Raw genomic sequence first — 27,947 nt, 5'->3', positions numbered from 1 at the left:
ATGAAGATAAACAGTGACATATCCAAAAACACACATTTGGAAAACGAAATTAGTCAACAATCCACACACTGATGTTACTACAAACAACGCTTTCCTTCTCTGCCACTGCACAGCCTTTCACATTTAAGGAAATGAAATACATACCTTGAAACAAACCTCACAGTAGGAAAAGCAAGGAAACTTCTTAGAGCGTTTGCACTGCACACATAACAGCCTCTGCCGATTCAAAATAAAACAAGAATAAAGAAAATTGCTAACACTCGATACTTTTTACTACTCTTCCATTGTTTAAACAAGTGAAACACTCGAAAACGAATGCAACATACTCTTGAAATAACGAAGTAAACATTCAGATGAAGGAACAAAATCTTCATTTTCTGAATGAAACCGTAGCATGAAACATGTCCTCCAATAACCTACCAAGACAGGAAAGAGAACTATGTACTGAAGAAATTGTAGACACTCCTATTTCAGACGTGAAACAATCTTCTTTGTGAAAGAGGTTTTGAAGTTGCAATAATGTAGCAATGGCTTGAATATGAAAGTTTGTGATGAGGAATAGAAAAAGGACATTCATTTCATGTTAGTTTCGCTTCACTACATCCAGCAAACTGTTTTTTTTTTTTTTACGAACCATCTAACGTCGAAACAGACATTTGATGTTCTCTCACAGTTTTCAATAATATACTTTTATAATTTAACATTTCATGTACATATTTCACGTATAAATTAACTCTAAGTGTATGTTGACAATGGTTTAGAAACGAAGTCTGAAAAACATGGATAAGCAGCATGTTGAAACTACATTCCCAGAATCAAGACTGTTAAAAACGTGCATTTCCATAAAAATTTAGAAATCTACTTCTTTATGTAGCATGCCAATACTTTCTTTATATTTAATGTAATAGAAAATAAAAATTACAGACGTGAGTGGGAGAAGGAAATTGTGAGAAACGAAATATTGGGATGTTCCCACTCATTAGAGAGTTTTCACATCCTACTGGTCTGCTAAATGTTATATTGATAACAATAGTATCGTATTTAGTAACGTATGTTCACGTTTGTAAAACTTCGGAAAGAATTATAAGGGATCAGTGCATGTGTTCCTTCAATGTAAGGCTCCATATTATACAATACTTCCTGCTCCATTAAACATTTATCATGTTGTAGCTCCTACAATAATCAATCGTGCTGTAATTTTTTAACTGATACCTCAATATCCAAGAAAAGCATAGAAAAAAAATCGAAATAGCTCCTATGATAATCGCGTTGCAATTTTTTTTTAAATTGATATCTCAAAGTCTATGGAAAACAAGGAAAAAAATTCGAAATTGAAAAGCATTTTTGAAAAATGAGAAAAAATACTAACTTCGATGTGATCTGTTCAGAATAGATGTTGTTGTTTTCTAATGCCAGGCATTTGACAATGAAGTCATTTGACCTCTTGCACTCCAATATTTTTCAAAGATATTATCATGACCAGCCACTGAAGCACAGATTTAGATGTTTACACCTTCAAAAGTTGGCAAGAGGCAAACTTTTTTAGTTTTCACTTTAGATGAGTAGAGTCAAAGTGAGAAATGTTGAGGAAGAATGGAAATACTTTAAAAGTGGTTGCTTCTCAAAATCTTTACTGGTTTCCACATCATGGCAAGTTAAACAAAGGAACGTTTTTGGTTGTTTCTGACAAAAATCTTCAGATTGATTTCAGATCTCTTTACAAAATGTTTCTATCACTCAAGGTTTTTGAGTTAATCATGTAGATGAATATTTTCCACAGTGGTAAATCTCAAATGTGATGCCATGTTTTAGCACCGAAGTAGGAACTTTGTGCAAGTCCACATTATGCACCTAGAGATAGCTGCTTCTCTATTGAAATAATGTGAAGTGAATGGCTCTGGTCTTTTCATCAATGATGTCAACATAATGTTAACCGTTTAGCATACCAAAAGGGTGTGAAAACTCTCTACTATATCATACAAGGGGTCGTCATAAAGTTTTAATTATCACCTCGAAAAAATGAAGCTGCGACCATGGTGATGGTGTTAGTCCTTTTCTACATATTCACCCTTCAACGCAACACATTTTTCTCAACGGTGGATGACTTGACGGAGGCCTTGGTTGTAGAAGTCTGCATTTTGGCTGTTCAGAAAACGTTCCACCTCAAAAATCACCTCGTCGTCATTCTGGAAATGCCTGCCACACAATGGTTTCTTCATCCGAGGAAAGAGGAAGAAGTCACTAGATGCCATATCAGGAGAATGCGGGGGGTGAGGCAAAATTTGATAGCCTAAAGAAGCAGCATGTGTGACTGTCCTGTGCAGAATGAGCTGGGGCGTTGTCATGAAGCAAAAGGACCCCCTTGGACAGCTTCCCGCGACGCTTCGTCTTGATAGCCTCCCGTAATCTCGTCAGGAGATTTCGGTAGTATGCTCCTGTGATAGTTTGCCCCTTCTGAGCATAATTTTCAGCACCACACCTTGGATGTCCCAAAAAACACTCAGCATCACCTTGCCCGATGATGGTTGGGTCTTCGCCTTTTTCGGCGGTGGTAAATCCACGTGTTTCCACCCCTGTATTCTCCTGATATGGCACCCAGTGAATTCTTCCTCTTTCCTCGGATGAAGAAACCATTGCGTGGCAGGCATTTCCAGAATGACGAGGAGGTGATTTTTGAGGTGGAACGTTTCCTGAACAGCCAAAATGCAGACTTCTACAACCAAGGCCTCTGTCAAGTCATCCATCGTTGGGAAAAACGTGTCGCGTTGAAGGGTGAATATGTAGAAAAGGACTAACACCATCACCAAGTTTCATGGTCGCAGCTTCATTTTTTCGAGGTGATAATTAAAACTTTATGACTACCCCTCGTAGACCTCTATAATAATGTTAAATAGAGGAATGACAGACCTGAACACAAAATGCTCTCTCTACTTATTTATCTATCAATATACTATAGTATCGTTTAGTGACCTCTTTAATTTCTCGTCCAATGGAAAAGAACAGAATTTTCCATCTAAAAATTCCTTCACTTCAAACTACTTGGGTCGCGAAACAAGCATGCCAACTACTGTATGACTGAGGATAATCTTTGTATATGAATACAGGTGATGATGTTCAAACTCATTGTTACTCTATTTTCGACTTTAAATAATAAATATCACAACCATAATGATTGTGGAAGCTTGTTATGTTGACAATCTGGAACATAACTGATTTAATATTTAACTAGTCTTTTACTCACCAATGTACACGTAAAAGATATGCTAATTGCACATGGAATTAAGCTGACACTAGTAGGTGTTACGGTATGCTTGCCTTTTTATATTGTTATCCGACAGAATGAAAATTTAGCTATTTTTTTCCTCTATATATATTTTAGAACATCATTCCCGGTGTATCAAAAACTTTAGCTATTTTGGTGCGCATATGTCGATCTACCTCCACCTCCTACTTGAATGTTCAAGGGGAGGGGAATAGGGTAGTGATCGTTTTTGGAACGGGAAGTCAGTTCTCGACTGGCCCTGAAACGGACGATTAAGAACGTGGAATCAGCTCAGCTGGAGGAATCAGCGAACTTAAAATTGACGTTAGAATCCGATAAGTATACACCGGGAACTTGAGACTGTGGTTGTGAGATGGGACATGAGTGGGTTAACAGTTTTTTTAAAAGATATGTAAAAGGGCGTTGTTGTTCAATGAAATAGTTTGGTTATTTGTTTTATTTCCCTGAAGGTTTTGTTGTTATTCTATATTAAGAGATATTATAATGCAGGGAGATGTTATTACTTATTGTCGGAAGTTTTCTTGTTAATGCCCTTTTAAGATAGAGATCGTAATTAAAGAGATATATTCTTGTTGTTGAATTTTTTTTTTGAAAGAGATAATTATAATAAAGGGAGGTATTGTAATTTGGAATTCTTTTTCCTTTTCTGAATTCATTCTGGTTTTCCAAGTTCCTTGCCTAAATATTGGTGTGGTTGAGGAGGCGTCACATAGGGAAGAGCTTATGATTTCATTGCCAAACAATTAAAAACACTATTTCAAGAATAATACATTTATGTGAAATGGGACCAAGTCTTTTGCATACTACTTTCTTATCCTGCTCAATGGTGGCTTACTATCTTAACAGTGTTAAGTGAAAGACTTCATTATTACCTTGTAACATTTTTCACAGTATCGGAACAGAGGATTGTTGTTCTTGTTTTTGCATTGCACACAGGTCCAATAGTCTGCTCGGGGTACCTCAGGGTCTAGCAATGGCACATCTGAGCTGTCTGAGCTGTTGTCAAGGAGGCTTGGCTCCTCATCACAGAAAACAACCATTGTAGGTGAACGCATTATAACCTGCAAAGATACAATATCACTTTACCAAACTGGATTCATCTTGACTCAAGCTACAGCTTAGCTCATGGCTTATTACAGAGAACGCCAGCACCAGTTCTTTTTTTTTTTTTTAAGTTGGTTATTTAATGACGCTGTATCAACACCTCATGGTGTGGTCTGTGATTAGTGGTCATGGAACTGGTTGCCTGTATTTTGTTCAAGGAATAATGAGACAATATCAATACATAAAGGTTCTGAAGGAACGGCTTCTTTCACAAGTCCGTGAATGTTTCCTGATGGTTATTTTGTACTCATGCACGACTCTGTGCCCTGTCACAAGGCAAATAAGGTGACCAAATTCCTGTCTTGAGAACAAAATTAGGGTTCTAGATTGGCCTGGTTACTCTCCGGACCTTAATCTGATTGAAAATATTTGGGAGCTAATGAAGAGCCACGTTCATTCAGAAATTACTACAAATAAACTATCTTTAATAGAAAAACTTATCAATGTGTGGCATCACGGCCAAGAAATTAAAAACAGTTGTATCCAATGCATTTCTAGTATGCCAAATAAAGTTAAAGCTGTAATTGCTGCAAAGGGATGTGTGACAAAATATTAGTTTTCTTGTTTATTTCATTCCATATCCTTTACTACATAATTAAATATGTATTAATATTGTTTATAAAACAGAGTAATAAAGCTTTTCCAGTTGAGAAAATGCAAATTACCTGTGTTTTATGTGAATTTGAAGATGAAATTCCTACTTTTACCAAGTGTCCCTAATAATTTGATCATCCGCTGTACATATATAGGAAAGGTGATAATGGACATCATACAGAATGAGTACTTATAAAGTCAGATCAGCTGATGTTCTTGCTAACATCTGGTACTGATGTATATCGCTGGGTGACTGAAGCGCGTAAGTTTGGGACTGTGTACGTATGCTTGAACTATGTTAATTAAGTTGAGAACCTATATGTAAATCAGATATATCTAGGCTATATCTGTGATTCTCATTTCATTACTGTTCCATTATAGGCTACATGTAAGAAAAACTCTACAATTGAAATAGATGTTAAAGAATTACCTTTTACAGCAGAGATAGTCATTTTTGGCCAGTTAACAAATTTTCGAAACAGCTTAATGGACAATCAGTGAGCTTAATCTTACAATCTCAATTTAAATAATCTCACTCCATTTTTAAATTATCGAACAATTTAAAATCTGGACTCTTTTGCGTGAAAAGTCTAGAAAATCGGCCAAAAGTAACTGTCCCTGCTATACTGTGTGAAATTATCCCACTTACGTCAGTGTCGGAGGATAAACTTCCATCACCGAACGGATTTTCCTTCTCAGAAAGACTTGCCACCTCATACTCGACCCTCATTTTGAAGTCATCAGACCAATCACTGTGAGTGGTGGTGTCACTCGTATCTTTGGCATAATCTGTGTAACAAAAAAAGAAAATACTCTATGACTACCAAGGTAACAATGTTGAAGACACAAACTCAACAATCACGTTACAAAGTAGTCACACTTTACTTACAAAAATATCATTAATCAATTGAACAGTTCAATGGGTGAATGAGTAAGCTGACTTTATAGCAGAAGAAGAAAGAAGAAAAGGAGAAGAATGTAGAGAATAAGAGATGATAATAATGTGAAGAGAAAGAGGAGAGAGAAGAATAATCCAGCACTTTCGTCAGGATTTCAACCTACAAACCTTGGATCAATGATAAATATGGTAAAAACTAACATTACCAAAAACATTCATTGGCTAATTTGGTACAACTAAAACCACTTTAGCACCAACAGCTCATTAAATTAGCAAAGGATCGCAAATAAAAAAAACAAATCACATACAATTATGCACCAACCTGTTTCCCGTGCTTGAATACTGTGAATACTCTCTTCATCTTCATCAGTTGGTTGTTCAGACTCATCTTCTAAAACGAAGTGCCAGTTTAATCTTGGCAGTTTTTCTACAGAACAACTGGCACCTATACATATGAGAGGAAAATTAGTTTTCATTATACACATCACTTTGTAATTCAAAAAAAATATATAGGAAATTCTTAAGAAATAACTAGCTCTACTTCAGTGATTAATATGCTTATAACACAACCTACAGCATACTTAAATGGGTGAAATTTTTGGTTAGGAAAATTTTATCCGCAATTTCCTACAGAACAGGCCTAAACATGTAGATGCATTAGATTACTCATCTATTTAAGAAAGACTACACAATACATGACATTGTCAAACTGCAAATCTGTTGAGAAACAATATTTCCACTATTCACTAACTATCCCACCTTTAAAACTACCTTTCTCATCCAGAGCTATTAACTCTACTACAATATGCTAATAATATCATTTATTAACCTAATATGTGCGTAACTCTCATGGTGATCTGACTAATGCCATCAGTCATCTACACTCACTAACAATGAATAGTATAGGACATTCCATATTATTATGCAATTGAGCAGCAAAAAAACCCTCAGCATTTCTTTATACTCTGATTTTTTCTATTCATAAAGAGAAAAGTGTATTTACAAAATTTCACTATCGAAAGTCTAACAATTTTAGGGTTTTTCAGCAACAAATTTTAGAGTATTGCGCCAATTTCAAGGTTCAGAACTCGGGAACCCTTCACTGCAGAACAATGAACCAAAGGTCATTTTGAAGTGTACACTGGACATTTATATTAAGATATAATAATTATTTTTACTGTATACAGAGAAACTGATATGGTTATTTAATTTACTTTTAGCGTCTTTGCCAATTTTTTTAAATAAAAGAAGTTATTGAGGACAATCTTTGTTGTGGGAAATGTTGGTAGTAACACGAATGCATTGTGTTATATCCCTCCATGTTTTATTCCACACTAATAACTCTACCCTCTAGTAGCAACTACACAAATCAAATCAAATGACAACCATTAATCTTTACCACCATCTGGTGAGTTAGCTTCACGTTTCCCCAACATCCTCCCCACCTTGGTCAACCTTCAGGGGAATGACCAGCTGAATTGGGCAGGAGATCGACGTACCCTCTGGTGTCCTGAGAATGATGGTCCGGATTTTGCGGCCTCTTCCTTCATGGAGCCTGCCGATGTGTGTTTTTCTTCACATATGGCATAAGCGCATATCCTCCTGATGTATGATGACATCTCCTATCCTCAGGGTCGTTGAAAGTGTCTTCATTTGACGGATTTCATGGTGATTTAGGAGCAAGGCGAAGTACTCCTTCTGCCATCTGGTCCAGAAGTCGTCCAATGTCTTTTGCTGCTGTCTGTATTCCTTCGCTAAGTTTCTCGCTGTTGGTGCTGGTCCTGTCGATAGAGCTGTGAACCGTTCTCCAACAAGGAAATGAGCAGGAGTAAATGCTTCTGAGGTTTCTTCACTCTGCATTAAAGGTCATGAGTTGAGTGCAGCTTCAATGCTAACCAAGATGGTGTTTAGTCCTTCTCCGTTCATCTGTGACCGTCCAAGCACCTTTTGTAGACAGCACTTCATGGATCTTATCATCCTTTCTCACAAGCCGCACGGGAAGGGATGAATGTTCCAGTGAATCCCATTATCAGCTAAGTAGTGGTAGATTTTATTTGAAGTTAGCACAAGTCAGAGTTCATGACATGGAAGGTGGTGGCATTATCAGATTACATTGTGTCTGGCAGACCAAGTCTCCCTACAAATCTCTGCAGGACTTGAAGGAATCTATCTGGCTTCAAGTCAGAGCTTAATTCTAAGTACACGGGATGTTTTGTGGCACACATAAATAGAATAATGTATGCCTTTGTTGTATAAGTCTGCCTTGTCTTATGAACAAAGGTCCAGCAAAATCCACATCTGTGATGCTAAACGCCTTCAATGGTGATACACAATCTGTGGACACTGGAGCTTCTATCTTTTGTAGAGACTGATTCCTTGCAATCTTGCTTGGGAGGTAGTGATACAGCACATGTTTTATTGCCCGTCTTGCTCTGAGTATTCAAAATTCTGATCTTAGTTCTGTCAGAATGATGCTAACTCCAAAGTGGTGGAGGTGGATATGTGTGTCCTGGATCAGTAACTGTTTAAATGGATGTCGTCCATCAAGAAGAATAGAGTGACGCTGCTCCTTGGGTAAGGATGCAAACTGTAGGCGTCCACCTAGACATAGAAGTTCGTCCTCCAGGAAGGGGTTGAGTCGTGCAATCTTTGATTCTGTGGAAGGTGAAACATTCTGCAGAAGAGCATAACATTCCATTTTAAAATGTGTTTGCTGTACCATTTTTAACCAATAGTGGCGTGCCTTTGTTAGTTCTGATGCAGATAGGGCACCTGAAGTTGTGCTTCTATATATTGAAACAAAGAAACCAAGCTGTAGTGTGCAGCATTTTCCTGAAGGAGCTGTATCATTCTATGTCGAGAAGAGAGGTTGGAGTTTCTTCTGTGATGACTTGCAGAACAGCCTTTCTTGCGTCAGGTAAAGGAAGGTCCACCGTCAGTGTATGATGTAGCCAACAGTAGGTGGGCGTAACAGCCAGGAAGATCCATGCCACCATAATGATGAGTCCTTCAGTTTGTCTGCGGTGACACCTCTTGACAGCAAGTCAGTAGGATTCTCTTCTCCAGGGCAGTCTCTCCACTGTGACAGGTGATTGAGAGTTTGTATCTCTGTCACTCAGTTGCAAATGAAGGTCTTACTGAATGGCATCATGACGTACCCAACCTAGAGTAAATGTAGAATCAGATCATAGCACTGCTTCACATATATCAAGGTTCGTGACCTCGCAAAAATATCATAGTAATCGTGCTCCAAGTAGCTCTAGGCGTGGTAAAGTGACGCTTTTAACTGGTGCAAGTTGATTTTTGCTACAAACTAGGTTGACAGTATGGTGATCAGAAGCACTGTTGTGGATGTAGAGTGCTGCTCCATATGCTCGTTCTGATGCATCACAAAGCACATGTACCTGTGATTTGCTTCCATCTAAAGGTCCCCTGGTTGTTCCGAGTTTTGGCACCAAATGTGGGTAGTAACACTAATGCACACTTGTTATATCACTCCATGTTTTATTCAACACTAATTACTCTGCCCTCTAGTGGCAACTACACAAATCAAATCAAATGATAATCACTGATCTTTACCACCATCTGATGGGTTAGTTTCACGTTCCCCAACACTTGTATTATTAAGAGGGATTATAAATTGTTTGCTTGATGGTATGGTAATAATTTTGGAAGGTATGGAATAAAATATTTTCAAATGCCGAGATTTGACGATGTATTTGAGCACTTGTTTCACTGATACAGCAATTATCACACTGTGTGACATCAATCTGATATTTTCCTTTCTTCCCTCCCCTAGCTTCTAGACAACTTTTGGACGGGAAATGGTTTCTTTAGCTGAAGAAGATACAACTGAAAGTCCACGTGTATTTGTTTCTTTAATAATTTTTAGATATTTATTTCTTTAATCATTTTTTAGATATATCTCTATCAATTTACCATTAAAATAATATAAAATACGTGGTTCGTTTATATTTAAAAACGTAATCTTATCATTTATATTTTTAAAATATTTTTTCTTAGCAATTACATCAAAATCTAAATTCCTCCACTACTATAAAAATTAAGAAAACTGTTTATACATCAGCATGCACTTACCTTCTAAGCATCACAATAAACCATGATTTTAATCATTCAGATGAAGTTTTTGGAATATATAACAGTTGGAAGTTGCGAATTTTACGAAAATATGATAAAACGTAATCTTATCATTTATATTTTTAAAATATTTTTTTCTTGGCAATGACATCAAAATCTAAATTCCTCCACTTACTATAAAAATTAAGAAAACTGTTTATACATCAGCATGCACTTAAGTTCTATGCATCACAATAAACCATGATTTTAACAATTCAGATGAAGTTTTTGGAATATATAACATTGGAAGTTGCGAATTTTACGAAAATATGATAAATATGAACTTTTTCATTTCAAAACTATTACCTTCTGATGCCTCAAACTCAGCACAATGCATTTTCACAGTTATCTACAGATACAAGAAGTTACATTTCATTTCTTACATTTCGGATGATTTGAGATGGAATAGTCCATATGCGAAAAATAATACAGTACCTACAGTATATATAATGCTATCCTGCTGAGCTTATTTTCAAATGTAGACATAAAAGAAAATAGATACAGGCAGGTTGCATTACTGAAATACTTTTTGAAATATTATTTTGTTTCTTGATTTTATCACACATTTGCTTGTGTAAATTTTGTGCAATAGTAGGCCGTTATTCCATTAGCCTTCAGTAAGACAAGCCTTTAAAGTCTATCCGCTATTAATTTGGGTCCTAATGTAAACATTAACCACATGCCAGTGACCGCAAGACATTCTATTCACAAAGAAATAGTGTACAGTCAGCAGATGGATGCAATTTGTTTTGATTACATTGGGAACCATTCTAAGAGTGAACAGAGTATAGATTTTGAAAGTGTATCTCAAAATGACCACAAGATTTTCCCACTTCTATTTTCAAGGTAGCCAGGCTCCTCAACCACATGTAAAGCTAGACATATTGTTAATCAGTGGCTGATAAGTTATTGTTTAATAATGTGCCATAGGCCTACAGATAGAGAGTTTGATATAATACTGCATTTGCATTATAATTAATAAATTAGCTGGTTAATTCATCGCGAATGTGCAACCAGTGCAAAACTATATAAATTAGTGGGAAGAACAACTACAAAAAATTCCATATTGAACAAAATAATCATGAGTGTGAAGTCAGTAACATTCAATAACAGATTTTCAGCACCAGGAAATGTGTGAATCCAAATGAAGTGACAAGAATGATTGTAGTTAAATTATGTTTGTGAGAGCTTCGAAATTTGAACAGGATAGACAATTTATATTTGAAGACATAATATGTCACATCGACTAATCTTAAACACCTTCTAGATAATAATTACTGTGCAACATTATTAATTTTACGTAATTTTTGTGTTGAATCCTTAATTTTCCTTATGTAGTACGACATACTATGGGTTGACAATGTTAATTAAAGTTAAATGTGGCAATGCAATTATGTTTATATAGCAAATCCAGCCCTTTTTTAGTCTCTACTTTCAAGCTATCAGGTGCCCTTTCTATAATACAAGGTGTAGCAGAGGAAACGCATGTTTTTCAAATAACAATAACTCAGTAGATTTGCAAGTTAAACAAAATTTAATTACACGGAAATAAAACATGTATCCTATAGTGTAGTTTTGTTGACAATTCTGAATTACCTCCGAAAAATAACAACCGTCAATTCTGAATTACCTCCGAAAAATAACAACCGTCAAGTGGCGCCTTTCCTTCTGTATACACTCTCACAACTTCACTTCGAAATTCTGCATTGCTCTTCCCAACATTTCTTCCTCCACATTAGCAATTTCCAGGCGAATGGAATGCTTCAGTACCTGGATGTTGCGGGGTTTGTTTATGTAGACCTTTGATTTGAGGTAACACCACAAAAAAAAAATCACATACGGACAAGTCAGGTGAGTGAGGTATAAGTTTCAGAGACAAACAATTGAAGCGCCATGGCTACTGAACTGTATGATCGAAGCTGTCTACTAGCAAGCAGCGGAAATCCCCACCCCTCCTCTTTGCTGAGTATTAGCCGATAAAAAAACATGTGTTTCCTCTGTCGCACCTTGTACAAAGCATTTACTATTGCAAAGACTAATAGTGAATTTTCCTTTGCCCTCTGCGAAAAGTTCAGGTTACTTGTTAGAAGAGAATAAAAAGCAAATTTTGATCTCCCTACGGAACAGAACTCTCTTAGGATCAATCAAAATCTGGATGGAGAATGCAATACAAAGTGAAAGGTAATTATTAAAAACCACGAAACAAATATGAGTACGAGAATATTTATTAATTACTTTTAAGGTATTTTGAATCGTAAAGATTGTTTAATACAGGTGCATCTATGTAAGTAAAGTATGGCTTAATGGGCTAGCACCTTTTATTTTACACTTAACAGGCTACAACCTTTTACTTTACAAACAATGAAAACAAAATACTATCGGAATGTACATGAAAAAAAAAATCCTGTCAGTAACTGTTGTATGAATAACAAAAACACCTCACTAATTTGTAGAATAAACATTTTGCAGAATTTTTATACAATAATTATATACTCAAAACTTTTTCCTGTAATTTAAGAATTTCAATGCAATCCATTTCTACAAATTAATCTCAGACAAAACCATTTGTAGTAAACAATTTTGTTTTATTTTCCTATCATAGTAACCGATTATGACGTTTTCCCTATCATAGTAACTGATTAAGACATTTCTCAATTGTTATTATATCTACAAACAAATTCTTAATAATTTCTGTTCCAACAAATGCAAAATACAATTATTAATTTATTTTCTCTCAAGATATACGATTCAAAATACCATAAAACGTTGTACAATACACGACCGTTATAAGAACTCAACATGCTCACATGGATAACTAAACTCTCTGTCACTCCTTTAGTTAAATTCCATGCTCGCATTTTAAGTTCTACATAACGGTCTTGTAACGTAAATAACTAAAATATCACTTTACCTTCTGAAGTTGCTGGGCGTTTCAAGCTCATTTCTAGGCTGTGAACAAAGGCATATCATGAATATGAATATTGCTGCAAATGGCAACTGCTCGCTGTTCAGGTAGTTACATGCAATTCCAATCTGAGATGAAGCTAGAATTACCGTCTAACAACAGAACCCGTTTCGAATCTGCAGTCTAAGTCACTGTATTATTTTGTTATGTGCTCCAACAAAAACTGAACACCAAACACTTATTATTACAATTCGTATATGAAGTCAAAGTCTGGCACAAAATGCAGATAAATCTAAGAATATCCTGGAGTAACAACTGCATTATAGCCCATTAATTTAATACAATGAAGTTTGCTGTGTTACTCAAAGCAGTGTCTTCACAGTCACTACAAAACTTTTCACAAATTACCTGCATGAACTATGAATAAAACTGACCTTATGCTATAAAGAATGCAATTTGTCTTCATATAACTCCTTGATATCATAGCAAGATTAATTGGTCCATGCAGCTGTTTTGTTGTCTTTATACATTCTTGTGATTTCATTGATAAGGGTTTGTTTTCTTCTTCTTCGTATTGGAAGTTAAAAAAAGTACCAAATTCATTAAAATACCATACATGTTACTATTGGTGTATGGAGTGTGTCCAAAAATCAACCAGTTATTTGATCCATTTTCTTCAAAGAAACACAAAATGTATTACAAACGTTAAAAAGTATACATTGCAAGTCCTTTTTTCTTTGAGGCCAGGATGAAAGTTTTGGTTTCTGAACAGTATATCTGGTCTACAACTTTTATTGGCCGATTTCAGAGTAGATGACCATCATCTGAAAAGTGTAAACCAATCCAGGCTATCTCGCCATACACCAACAGTTTAATTTGGCTTCTTGAAACAAATATACTCTTTCACTTATTTGTATTCCTTGATTTGCTGCTCTGTTGAGTATCTGCATGTCTATATGCTCCATACTCTGAGATAACGTCTTTATGAGTGTCCAGGTTCACAGAATTCAGCTCAGAATTTTATAGCAAATATTATTTTATTGCCAGTATCTCAATTGAATCTTACAAACCGTTATTTAGAAAAAAAACAATAAACGAGAATGCTAATCATTTGTAATAAAATTACATAAAAGTCGTTCAGAAACGATTTGGACTGACTCCATCTAGCTAGAGTGGTACAGTATGTAAGTTGGCTCCTGCACTTTCACTGATATAAGCTGCCCCCCTTATTCTATACATCTTTGCCATCGTCGAAATTTACTCATGGCTTTCCAAAATCATTTCTTATGTATATCGCAACACTATTCACCAGAGTATCTGTCATGTTTTCAAGTCATACAAATATGGAGAACGAGGCAATATACTAATTCCTAGTGATGTTAAGCAATGCAATGTAAATTTTCTTACTAATATGCGGACATGTATTGCTATACTTTGCAAGAATTTTATGTACCAGTAGCCATTTCATCAGCAGTACTGTTTCCGAATCCCAGCAAATTACGTCCTTGTAGGAGCAGCCAGAAAATATGGGTAATGAACTAATATAAATCACTTGCATGTATACCGCCATTATAATTAAAGTATTTTTAAGGTTAATCAGGAAGAGAAAAAAAACTGGTTTGGTCATTGACTGAGAAGAAATTGTCTTGTGAAGGATGCACTGGAGAGAATGGTGAACATTACCACTTTTTATTTAGTAAAATTATGGTCTCTGTCCAAATTATTTCTTAACAACTCTTGTATGCTAATACTTAAAATTCATATCGAATCCAACACATCAAAAACAAATTATAACAACAAGGACTTCACAATTTCTTATTTAGTGAAATTATGGTCCCTGTTCAAATCATTTCTTAACAACTCTTGTATGCCAACACTAAAATTAATATCGAATCCAACACACAAAAAACAAACTAGTTACACTAACAAGGACATCACATCTTACTTACTGGTGGTAAAATTATCATTTCTTAACGATTGTTGTACACTAACACTAAAAATTCATATCAAACCCAACACATCAACTTTCTACTCACTGTCACATGACGGTAAGAATTCAAGAATAATAACTCAATGACACTCTTCAAGTACTATACACTGTTATTTATTAATGCTACATTACAAGTAAGTTTTCGGGTAGCTATTTTGTATTTGTCTATCTGCTATGGAAATGTGTGTACGCAGTTTGAGGGAAGCTTTCAACAGCTAATAAATAATCCACCACATCTTATTTGGGGGACAACTCAAACATAAGCAAGTTATTATACTTACTTAATATTACATAGTCGAATCTGCGTATCAGCCTACTGCCATGCAAATAGTAAAAGAAAAACAATGATCATCAGTGGGCGTTTTTTTTTACATACTAAATGTAGACCTTCTTTTAACTTACATTTACTCCTCTGAACGAAGGAGTGGCCTCAATTGTGCTTACTGTGTGCCTTATTGGTCCTTTACTTAGGAATGTTTGTTGAAGCCCAACTGGTTGCTTTCTTGTCACACTGACACCATTTTGGTTTTTGGTTAATGCTTTTGTAATGATAATGTATATTAAAATGGAGAAAAACGGGATAATAACCTTCAGGAACCTTGACTTTTCCCACCACAACACGACTCTGCCATCCCTGGATTCGAACCCCAGTCCATAGTCATTGGACTTCACAAATTTTTAGTAATTTATGTGTTTCATAATAGATCAAATGTATTTTAGAAAATAAATGAATTAACAATAATTATGATTTTGCTTAGGCCTACTTAAAGCCTTTTTGTGTCTTAATGTACCTCATGTATTTAATTAGTAATTACCGTGAACATATGAACGAAACTGCAACAAAATTCTATGGCCGGGAGGAAAAAGGACTTAAGTCAATTTTTTGTGAAAATGAGATTTTTATATATTCTGAAAGTGGAAACAATTCTCTACAATCTGGTAAAACGGTTAAAGTCAAATAAGACTCCTGACTGCATTTATAGAGTGTTACCAAATATCCTAAGTACTTTTTGAATCGAGTAGGCCTACACACAGAATAAAGGACTTAAGAACATGTAATACTTTATTCCTTACAAACCATCACATGTTTACTTTCCATGCTTCCATATTAAAAAGGTCTAACTTGTATTTTAGACATTTTATCACATACTGATGCTCTTTCCTTTTAAAACTTTAAGTACCAGGGTAAACAGTCCTATAATTGTTTAAGACCCATTTTGCATTCCTAATAATTTACATTTCTCATTTATTTTGACATGAAAAAAGTCTTATATTTAAATAGTCCCTTCTACTCAGTTTGGTTTCTAGTCTTAAAAGGGCTTAAGTGCGGCTATTTTTGGAAATAATAAAAAAATTGTTAAATGAGCAATATTACCTATTTTAGAAGAAATATAAACAAATAATATCCAGAAAAAACCTCTTAATTAAAAAACTCTATCATTGACACCAATTTCAATCTTTCTACTGCTCTCCTGAAAAGTATAAAATTTTTACTTAAGATCTTTTTCCTCCCTCCCACAGAATTAGTCTTTAATGTTAAGGGATCGGAAACATCATGCCAGATAATGTACTAAGATTGCAAGAGATGGAAACCATAAACAAGAAGACTTGCTGGCAGACCACAAAAACGTCTGAGGGAGAACTGGCATCGGCATCATCATCATCAGACACAATAAATGTTGGAAAAATAGGCTTCAAACCTATTTCTAGAAGAAGAAGAAGAAGAAGAAGAAGAAGAAGAAGAATAATTTACTTATCGTACAAGTGTTAGTTACCCTTGTATGAAATTATTGTTTTAGTATTCTGTGTCTAAGGGCAAACCCTGTTGGGGTCAGATGTGTAAAATAAAATGAAATAGGCCTAATGCAAGTAATTCAAAGATTTTCTTTGGTGAATCTTACAGATTTCTTGCTTGATATCTTTGGTGTAACATAGTTGTTTCTAGATCAAAAAGTGTTACTTGTAACCATACTAACCACCGGTGTAGCTCAGTCGGCTAAGGCGCTTGCCTGCCGATTCAGAGTTGCGCTCGGGCGCGGGTTTGATTCCCACTTGGGCTGATTACCTACTTGGGTTTTTCCTTTTCCCCAACCATAAGGCAAATGTCAGGTAATCTATGGCGAATCCTCGGCCTCATCTCGCCAAATACCATCTCGCTATCACCAATTTCATCGACGCTAAATAACCTGTAGTTGTAGCGTCGTTAAATAACCAAGGAAAAAAGTAACCATACACTATGGAATCGAAGAAAAGTAGATTTCACAGTTTATGTAGGAATGACGCAAAAAAAATTATCACGATTTTTCTACCATTGTTGTTATATACTAGCCTATTTACATAACAACAGACTGAAGCCTTCTTATTAGAACTAAGCAATTATATAAAAAAAATAAGTTATGTTCAATCTAATAACCCAGAACAAATTTCTATACGCGGACGGACAGACACCATACGCACTGCATTCGTAATGGTACCACGACATTTCGAAAACAACCTCTTCGGCATAAAAACGTGTACTTTCACGAAAATCTAGAATTATCAGCAAACTGTATTTTAGCGTGTACAAATATGTATAAGTACATACACGCACAACCAAATGCATGTAAAATTATTAATCATGGCAAAGAATATCATTTTTGCATGTTATAGGCTATTTAGTCCCAACATGCGTTAAGTACACACCTGGTGGAGTAACGGTTAGAGCATCTGCCCGCGAAACCAAGCGGCCCGGGTTCGATTCCCGGTCGGGGCAAGTTACGTGGTTGGGCTTTTTTTTTTTCGGGGGTTTCCCTCAACCAAATATGAGCACCTTCATCTCATTCAGACGCTAAATGACCTAAGATATTGATAAAGCGTCGTAAAATAACCTACTAAATTAAATAAATAAAACATGCGTTAATGTACAAGAATCGTCAAGTCATAGTGTGATTAATTTAAATTTTATCTGAAACTCCAAAATCAGGATTGGAATAGCATTTAGTGATTTCGAAGTATGAATATTTGTTTTTAAGGTTAATATAGTAAAAACACTGCAATATTCTCTTAAACACATTTATCACGTCACTGATCCAACACCGGTTATTCTTACTATACTTAAAAAGTAGCCTACATACCTCGGTTCATTTCCTTTCTCACTTAAGAAACCCATATCACTTCATACGATTATATTCTTTATAAATTTGAAAGTTTAAAATCTCAATGTTATTAACACTAATTAAGAGAGAGACCAAGTATCACGTGGAACAACCTTCCACAACCACGATGTACGGGTATATATACCACACTACTGTTACAAGTCTCAGCGTGTCGGTGCTGAGTTGCCCTAGCCAGCCTGTCTCAACACGCACCATGACATACATCCAGGATGACTGTCGGTTCCCCATATCTATTTAAACATATTGTGTAAACTTGACTGTGTGTGTGTGGTAAATAGGAAGTGAAATAGCATTTTGTGTACATAGGATGAGGAAAAGATGCGGCGATAAAGATTAACACGATACGATCATGTGGCGAGAATGGAATCCGAAAAATATCTGCATTTTCATCAGTATAAATGTTAAGGCATTAAGGCAATGATTCCCAACCTTTTTTTTTTTTTAATAACGACACACTTTACTGAACACGACACATTTATTTGTTTTTATTAAAAATAATGATACAATAATAATAATAACCAGTGCTTTTATTCTGGAGAGAAAGGTGGTAGAACTCTGTGTAGAATATTTTATAGCGGACGGGGAGATGATTACTGTTCACTGCACGGGAATGTTGTCGCTTTTAATCTCTTTTTCGTCCAACTAAGACTTTCGAGGTCTAAGCGGAATTCAAAGAAAAATAATATTAAATGTAACAAAAAGATGCCAGAGCGTTCCGTCAGAAAAGAGCACTAGGGCATAATAATAATTTCTCTGTAGTGTAGGACATCCAGTGTTGTAAATAGGTCGATGAAAACACGCAGTCGAAAATTAGAAAATAAATAAAATATAAGCAGCAATTTGAGTGGCATTAGAAAAAAAAAAACAAAGATATATGTCAAAAATCTCAACCAGTCTATTCTGGATGTCCTATAAAATATTTTTATTGTCGTTTTTGGAAACTCGCCTATTTAAATTAATGTGGTTTGCGCTTGGTGGGTTGCACCGAGTTTCTCTACATGTGGCCTTATGATTGACAGGCCAACACGTAAATCATCTTCAAGATGAAGCAGTCTGTTATTTTGTTTAGAGTTCCCATTTTCATGGTAGAAAATACTAATTGATTGACATAAGTATGACGCTGAAAACGGCAGTTCTAAATGTCTTTTTAGTTTATATGGCACCATCGACTGATTTGACAAAATATTTTCGCACATAATACATTCGGGATTTTGTTTATATTCATTTTCACGCCACGTAAAACCATATTGCAAGTATTCATCACTATAATATTTACAAAACGCAGTACGTTCTTGCAAATTCTGAACGGAACTTTCGCTCACATTATTTGAATTAGTACTGCTGTTATCTAACCCAGAACTTAATTCAGATTGAGTTTTTTAATTAAAAATTTGTCCATAAAAAAATCTAAATAAAGCACTTTTGATAAAATAATCGCACTATCACCCGCTCACACATACATCTGAAACTGACCGATATGTTCTAACGATTCTGAACTCTGTTTATTAGTAAGTGGAAAGAGTAAACGAATTACTAAGCATTGTTTGAGGTGTTCACTTTCATTCGATTTATCACCACGCAGAAAAATTAAATTGAGCATTGTTGCAGATGTTCACGTTTCATTGGTAAAGTCTGTCTCAAAATAAAATGTACCATATCAAAGACTTCGTTGTAAATAAAAAAAAAAAAGTTGTAAAGAGACTTCCTGGATGGCATAAAATTTATGTTTCTGTTCTAAAATTTCGCGACACACCGGTTGGGAACCACTGCATTAAGGTCAAGGGAAGACCAATATGAGTCTGCAAAACAATTTAAGTATTTGTCTAGATTCTAGACTTAAGAGACAATTATCAACCCACGAAAACGAAAAAAAAATTACCGTACTTAAATCTATGTACTCGCTGAATCCTTCATCCTACATAGGCTATATTTGTCTCATGTGTATATTTTTCAGTAGCAGTAGCAGTTCCAGATGAGTCGAGTTCTGTTAAAGAAGGAAGCAAGTGAAATGGCACAATGATCTTGGCTCCGTAACTTATAAACTTAAACACTTTCGTATTGCGAACAAAGGATTTTGACAAGATATTTACACCGGTAAAGTAAATAGTTTTTCCTTTTCCTCTGTGTTAGTCGTCGATCCATCTTCTGAAGGGCTTCAACTTCTTACTCATATTAAGAAAAGAGGAATCCCATCTTACATCTGCTGGAATCTCTTTGCTGAGGAAGTTACATGCTACAAGCTGAGTTGTTTTTAAGATAAATAGTGTTAAAAATTGTAGTTTTTCGGCATTTCTTCATAGCTAAAAATTATGGAATCGAACTTGTTCACAAACATTCCGAAAACAGAACAATATTAAGCACTCATACGATCATGTTGATTGTTCAATAATTTTCCCAGCACAATGGTAGACCTACACTAATAAATTGTAGGCCTATAACATGCTTGCTGTATACGCCTACACTGAAGTTCTATTTGTATACTACATGTCCAGGTTCTCAGTATATTATTCAGTCATTCAATACCGTAGCTTTTTTTGGAAGTGACAAGCTGCCACGAAAGTGATTACGAGTTAGCTTTCAAAAACTGCAAAAGAATATGCAAGCTTGCTGCAAATTTCCGCCACTCGTTCTCAAGCTAATCTTTATTTCTGTCTTCTGTATTCCTGTTTCCTCTTCTTTCTCTTAATGTGTTATTCTTCAGTACATCTATGATTTAATTTGATTATTGATAGTCTCATACCAAGACAACTGTTGTCGCATGTATTAATTTTTTTCTTTCTTTTTTATAGGTCACTTATTATTTATGTAACTTGCATTTCAATACTACAACAAAAGATACGTTACAAACGGTCTTGGAAAATAATTTACATACAGTATATATTTCGGAAAATTTAAGTTATTGTCAGAAGTATCTCCCATGCGTGTCATAACATTACTATTGTAAATCACTAATTATTATTTATGTAGCCCATTATGTAACATATTTCAACAATAAAACGAAAAATAATTCATACATCAGTTAAAATCCCAGTTATTGTCAGGCATCTTTCATGAACACGCTGACGTTACGATAAATGAACGAGATAAAACACGTGTTGCTGAAATATATTCTAGAACCTATGTACTGAGTTACAAATTTAACCACGTAAAATTATTTTCCTTCTAAATAACAAACACACCCAACATGAAATCAGAATTGCTCAGCTTTCTTTTTGTCCTAATTACTGCTAATATATTGTGACAGCGACGTGAGATTCGAACTCACGACCAGCGTCCCGCAAGAAAGCAGATCGCACAGGCTCCACGGAACATTGAGTGACGTCGCGCGGTGGAGAGAAGAGAGAGGGTGTATTACGTCACGCGACGAGTTTGCGCGCGCATCTGGTGCTGGTAGAGAGGAGAGGGCTCTGGATTTCTCTGGAATGCCATCTCTAGAGACGGGTGGAACTTTCGAGGCTACGTCGCTGTAGTTATAAATTACGGTCGCGAAGGAACGACAGCAGTTTGCAGTTTTCAGTTATTCAGTCAGTGAGCAAGCCAGAGCAAGCAAGCCAGTCAAGCAAACTGGAGTTCGACTCGAGTGTGCGTCCGCATCTGCGTCAGCATCCGAAGGCCTGAGTTCGAGTGCAGTGGACCGCAGTTGGAGGGACCTGAGTTCGAGTGCAGTGGACCGCAGTTGGAGGGACCCGAGTTCGAGTACAGTGAACTGTCTCTGAAGGTCTGTGGTTCGAGATACCGTGAACTCGAGTGACTGAGATAGAAGAACTGAGAACTGATAGTTCTGATTTGTAAATAGTGCTTTGTAAATATTAGTTAAGATTAACAGTTCATTGTTGTGCGTAATAGTCCAAGTAAACTGTCATTGTCGTCGGTGGAGTGCTATAACGAATACTGTGTTGAGTGAAGATCCAATTGTTGACGAGAGCGTTTAAGGTGAATTGTAGAAAGGAATTATTGTTGTGACGAATAAATTACATTGTTGTTACTAATAAAATTCACAATATTATTTTCAAAGTTAAGTTACTTCCAGCATTGATCTACGCAGGAACAGCTTTACAGTGAGTACGGTAATAAGTAATTATTAAAAGGCGTTTTAGCACAAATTTGATCTACGGTAAAATATTACCTTTTACTCCATTTGTATTGTATTTTTATATATAACTAGTCCTTTATTCACCGATTTATAATATCACCTTGGCTCACTAAAGAATGGCTCAAAACAAAATGTTAAACTGGTTGAAAAAATTATTAACACATTAATGAATGAGATTCTTTTGTCATAGGTACTTCCTAATGAAGTAAATGAAATTGGCCTACTTCATAATTAAATATAATAGTCCTACCATGTGAAGTACTGTATTCTGATTAGTTTTATTCTGCAGTAAGATGTAGGCCTATAGAGGTCATCACATTTTGATAAGAGAATCTGCTGTTCCTGCGTTTGTTCCACAGTAACAGCCTATAATGTGTTAGGTCTATCTTCGCCAAAGCCATAAATAATTTTGCCCACTTTGGCGTGGTATTATTGGTCCAGGTCTTTTAAAAAGATACTCGCAGCGGTCATAATTATTGTATTAACTTAATTACCGCTTTGACGAAGTTTACTTACGTAAGAATTCTAACAGGTTCTTTTTCTTTTCGACCGTGAGCAGAGAAAGGAATAGAAGAGAGCAGCTAGCTCTTTCTAGAGGGGAAATAATCGCACGCTAGCGGCAACAAGTAATCATCAGTTTTTTTTCCCCCTTCTTTCTGCTTATCCTCCATCGCATAAGTAAACATATAAAAGTTTAAATTAGATCACACAGTCCTTTGATAAGAATTGCAAAATTCTTTTTCCGTTTATGCATTAGCTGTGTAAATGAACTGTGGATACACAACTCTGATACGACAATCAGTTCCATAAAGAATGCGGCCTTCTGTCTATAATAAGGCCGCCCAAACCACTGCCTGCCATGGATTTTTGTGGCCCGCCTTTTTTCTTGTAAAAACTGACAATTTTATACTGAATTACTAGAGCGTTTAGGTATTTATTTCTTGAAAGACTATTTCAGCGTGTCTCGATTGGTCGTGCGGGACGATTAGTTCATTCTTTTTTATTGTTCAATTATACTAATGGTGGGATGTGATTTGCAGACCTGTGATTTTGTCTCTGTGATAGGCTTGTCACTGATTTCCACTGTGACTATAGTTCCAAAATCACAGCTCCGAAAAATCGCCATTTCAGACAGATTATGTGGTTCATATCGATGACGATTGATGTACGTATATATATTATGACAGTTCGTGTTCAGTCAACTCAAGTCATAAGATTAACTTGAAGGACAACATATCTGCGATCCAATTAACTATCGCCACACTAAAGGCTAAAGGTCAACGTCGGCAACTCTTCATACAGAAGATACAATGCATTCGCTATATTCTGCTACATACTTACCTTCATAAACATCCTTGGACGAATATATGCGCCCACACATCGCGATAACACAGATCAGAGTGTGTTTTGTTTTTACCATACTCGCCCCGCTATCACTTTTGTTGATAGACATTGCACGGTATATATCAATTCAATCCGCATAAGAGTGATAAACATAAATATTTGTCGGCTCGTGATGGAAAACATTGAAATATTTCGATTAAATAGCCTAGTGCTAATTTATAGTCAGGGAGGAAAGAACTGGCCACCCTACCCCATTTATCTCCTGGCCTAGTTGCCTCATAAGTGGTGCCATATTGATATCACTTGTGAGGTTCAGATCTCTCTTCGGACAATTAACTAAACAACAATTTATAGTCCATATTAATAATGGCGATTTAGATTAATTTAACACTTTAACCCCAATATACTGATTTCTATAAAATTAACAATTTAACCCCATTACTGATTTCTATAAAATCTCAATAATCGAATGTTACGAAATATGTGAAAGAGAAGACTTAACACATCACTGGTCACCAGTTAGAAGTACTAACGGTTTGGATCTCAAAACGAAGATTTGTGTTCGGTACATTACGGGCAGTACTATACCTTTTAATTTTAATGTTCGGATTAATTTCGGTTTTGTTCGGATATACACACTCCTTGCGAAGAACAGATTCCTTAATTGTGTAAAATGGTCACGAATTGAAAACTTTAAGAATCCAGACAAGCTGGGACTTGCAGCAATAAGAAACTTCTACATTACGACTTATGATGACATTACCCTTGGAGTATGGCATGTATTGCCATCATCTTTAATGAATGACTCTGTGAATGCTAGGACGTTACAACATTCTTCGCAATTGCCAAGAATCATCCGAACACGAAAGTCATACTGTGATAAAATCGCTGTTATCACAGCGATTTTTCCGGAGCTGTCACAGTTCGGAGCTGTGACGGCAAAATGCTGTCACATCCGACCTCTATATTACACGAGATTATTTTAGGAACTTAGTTATAAAGAGGAATGTGAGAAGAGATTGCTTAGGGTTGGACTTCAATATTTCACAAATACCCGTCGTTCACTTTCAATCATTACATGTAAGTTACGGACATTCTGAACAGGTGATTTATTCCTTAATATAGTCCTTAACTAGGGTGACCTAACATACTTTTTTAGAGGTTCATATTATTCTTTATACTCTTCTTTTCAAAGAAATCCGAAATTATAATCTCTTCCTTATTTTAATTTTCATTTAACATTTGAGCCATTCAGAGCAGAAGTGGTGTAAGTCAAAATTGGGTAATGAGGTTTAAAGTAAAAATTCTGTAAAATATAGGGCAAAGTAGCAATGAATTTGTCCTTCGTGCTATCCACTGACTACTAATAGTTTAAATAAATTGAATATTAATTGCTACTTTTCGCTGTATTTTACAGAATGTTTACTTTAACCTTCATTACCCATTTTTGACTTACACCACTTCTGCTCTGAACGGCTCGTTTAACGTATTTTCTGATCGAATTTCTTGTAATTTTAAGGAATGGAGTTACAGTTAAACGTAATCAACTCTTAAATTTGTTTCGATGCTGAGGTACGAGTCATTCAATTAATTCTAACGTTGCTTGGTGCAACAAGACCGACAATCACGAATTTCACTGTGTCACTAGCGGCAATAAAGACCTAACGTGTGTACGAGTTACCTTAGTTGATTATTCCACACTAAATCACGTCGCTAGAAGTTACGAAAAGATAAGGTGACAAGCCCTCAGAAGAAAAATGTGTGGCCTGCAACTTGACTGCGAATACCATGCTCTATCATGCAGTTTACTTATCACTAGAGCCCGGATTTCCATGCAAATACATGTTTTTATATAGGCCTAACCTTGTTACACTTCTCAAACTTTGTGAATATTCGTTTTATGACATCGATTCCAAATAACTGTACTTTTTTCCGTGCATATTTTGGCCTTTTTTTCGAGTAAATTCATGCATAATGCATATTTTGAAGATGTTAGATTTAATTGTCTACTTAGATTTTTATATTGTATATTACGTCCTCTTTTCTCGGTATATATGTCAACTTACATAATAGTGCCTTTTTATGAATGTTGCTTCGGAGAACCTGCAATTTAGTATACATTTGTGTCAGATTGTGAAGAACTGCAAGAAGAGATCTTGTGTCAAAATGAATTGAGGGAAAGGAATTTCTAAAGAGGAAGGTGATATACAAAGTCGGAAGATCGCGGGTCGATTCCCGATAGGGTCAAGATCATGCGGAAATGCAAAATACTTAAATTTGACCTCAGTTTGTTTCAAACTTCTTCGCTTAAGTATTCTTCACCTGTCACTTCTGTGTTCAAAAAGTGCCTCAGACAAACACATGAGCGTAAGTGAAGAAAAGTTTGAGAAATTTTGTAGTAATTACGCTGTTTCAAATTTGTGCATGTTTTGTTATATGATAGTGCATGAATATATGCATGTTTCAAGATTTGATAGATATCACCTTATCAGTTGAAAGAGGCTGTTGTTAGATAATGACAAGCAAATCTTTGAAGTGGCTTTGTGTTTTATTTTATATAATTTTATTAATAAGGAAATGAAATGCCAAATGCTTATAGGCTCTCATGGTAGCAATTATTAAAATTTCCCCTTATTTTCATATAGGCCTAGTAGGTACAATGTTTTGTGCTTGCGCAACTGTATCCCGTACAGTACTACCTAGCTATATATACTTTCCGGTGGACAAATTTCTGGTCACCCTATCTCAACAGTATTACAATTCTTTCTTGTTAATTCAGTTACTCGTTTGTTTCAGCATAACTCAGTCGCGTTAATAAAAAAGAAGTGCAAAATGCTTTCGGAACGTTGCAAAGTTGATAACCTAGTGAATCTGATTCTTGGCTCGGTAATTATTTTGTGACAGAGCATGGAAATAAAGTTATTTGCAACGATGTTATAGGCGTCGTGAAGGAAAGTAACATTAAAAAACACTACCAGATGAAACGTTCTCGTGATTTCGGTAAGTTAAATATAGTGGGCATGAACGCGTTGTGAAGGCAGAAGAACTGTATTCAAAGGTCACTACACAGCAGCAATTTTTACTTCAAGGTGGAAGTTTGATGGGGAAAAAACCGCCACAGGTACGAAAAAATGTTACGATGTTACAAAACTGTACTGCTGACGTGAGCATGGAAATGCGTTCCCTGAGTGGGAGTTTGTTAAGAAATGTATTGTTGCTGCTGTCGAAACGTTGTTAAAAATAAATATTTTTGTCAAGGAACACTGGAAGTAGCCGTGTAAGAAGTAAAATTATGTTGAATCTTTCGTACACTACTTTTAACACTTGAATATAACCTAAATAATTGATTAAGTGCATGATATTGTTATCTAGTTTTCCTGCTGTTTACTGAAAATTATTTTATGTATAAATTTATTTTGTATTTTGAGGAATTATTAATTTATTACAGCATATGGCCTGCGACCGATCATCCTTGCATTTATTGGTCCTCCAAATAAAAACGTTTGAGCGCCCCTGGTCTATAAAAGTAAGATAATTTTGAGCTCTCCTTGAATGGGAGAAACTTAATATCTGCTGCTTCTGTTATTCTATAAGGTGTCGAATTTGGCGTTTTATTTTAAAGTAGTTTCTATTTCCAATTTTTGTAATTTAATTGCTAGTGAATACAGCACGTAAACACAGCTAGTGAAGGTAAGCTTAGTTGTTAATTACGAACTAGGCCTGGCTGCTGCAATGTAGGCAACAAAAACAATTGAAACACGTTATAACAGTCAACATTTGTATTGTAATTTTTGGTCTTAGGGAAAATGCGGATAAATTTCAGAACACGGATTCCTTCCTTTCCCTCTTACTTCAAAATTTCAACCTTGTGCACACAAAATAAATTACTGGCACTGAAAAGTACCTTTTCGTAAGCATGATGATGCGCATTCGACAAACACAGACAAATATGCTCTTTTTAGTATTTCACGATATAATTCGTATACTGAAATTTTTCCCTTCAATCAAATAAGGTTGGCAGCAGAGGAGGAGTCTTGAAGCTGCTATAATAATAATAATGATAATAATAATAATAATAATAATAATAATAATAGTTCGCAGAAGCTGCTATAGCTATCCTAGCTACGGCTGAATTATTGTAGCCTATTTTTCTATATTTACGTGCTGTATTCATTCACTTACAATTAATTTACAAAAACTGAAGGTTAACCAAACTGAAAAATTAAATCGGTGAGTTAATTATTATTTCTTTAACTTTAAGTGTATAATTAAGAAGGTATCGTTGTAAAAGAGCTGATTAATTGTAATTTATTAAATTAGAACTACATAATGCTTATGCCTATGCCTAGGCCTACTAAAAGACACTTTGCCAAAATATTAAACGAATAGGCTACAACGAATTTTTAACATATTTCCGAAGTTTTCCACGAGACGTATGCCCTTA

At 35.5% G+C, this 27,947-nt stretch overlaps 3 protein-coding genes across 4 annotated transcripts in view; 1 reads left to right on the top strand and 2 right to left on the bottom strand.

Annotated features, from left to right (window-relative positions):
- The window catches only part of LOC138708895 (E3 ubiquitin-protein ligase Mdm2-like), a 33,541-nt gene extending 15,103 nt beyond the window's left edge, over nt 1-18,438 (bottom strand). The window contains exons 1-7 of one of the 2 annotated variants that reach the window (XM_069839203.1): nt 18,025-18,438; nt 13,356-13,488; nt 12,928-12,965; nt 6,202-6,324; nt 5,631-5,770; nt 4,156-4,344; nt 145-216 (exon numbers count right to left, since the gene is read on the bottom strand). In XM_069839203.1, the coding sequence (XP_069695304.1) occupies nt 145-216; nt 4,156-4,344; nt 5,631-5,770; nt 6,202-6,324; nt 12,928-12,965; nt 13,356-13,488; nt 18,025-18,034 (705 nt within the window). In that variant the 5' untranslated portion in view covers nt 18,035-18,438. The remainder of the gene's footprint in view (nt 1-144; nt 217-4,155; nt 4,345-5,630; nt 5,771-6,201; nt 6,325-12,927; nt 12,966-13,355; nt 13,489-18,024) is intronic. The other variant, XM_069839204.1, reaches the window with a different exon arrangement.
- The window catches only part of mRpL47 (mitochondrial ribosomal protein L47), a 116,035-nt gene that overhangs the window by 76,253 nt on the left and 11,835 nt on the right, over nt 1-27,947 (top strand). The gene's annotated exons all lie outside the window — the stretch shown is intronic.
- LOC138708891 (triokinase/FMN cyclase-like) overlaps nt 1-27,947 on the bottom strand; it is a 98,491-nt gene that overhangs the window by 70,127 nt on the left and 417 nt on the right. The window lies entirely within an intron of this gene.

Source organism: Periplaneta americana, chromosome 11 (assembly GCF_040183065.1).
Source record: "Periplaneta americana isolate PAMFEO1 chromosome 11, P.americana_PAMFEO1_priV1, whole genome shotgun sequence".
NCBI classification, from domain to species: Eukaryota; Metazoa; Arthropoda; class Insecta; order Blattodea; family Blattidae; genus Periplaneta; species Periplaneta americana.
This window is presented reverse-complemented; position numbering and strand designations above follow the sequence as displayed.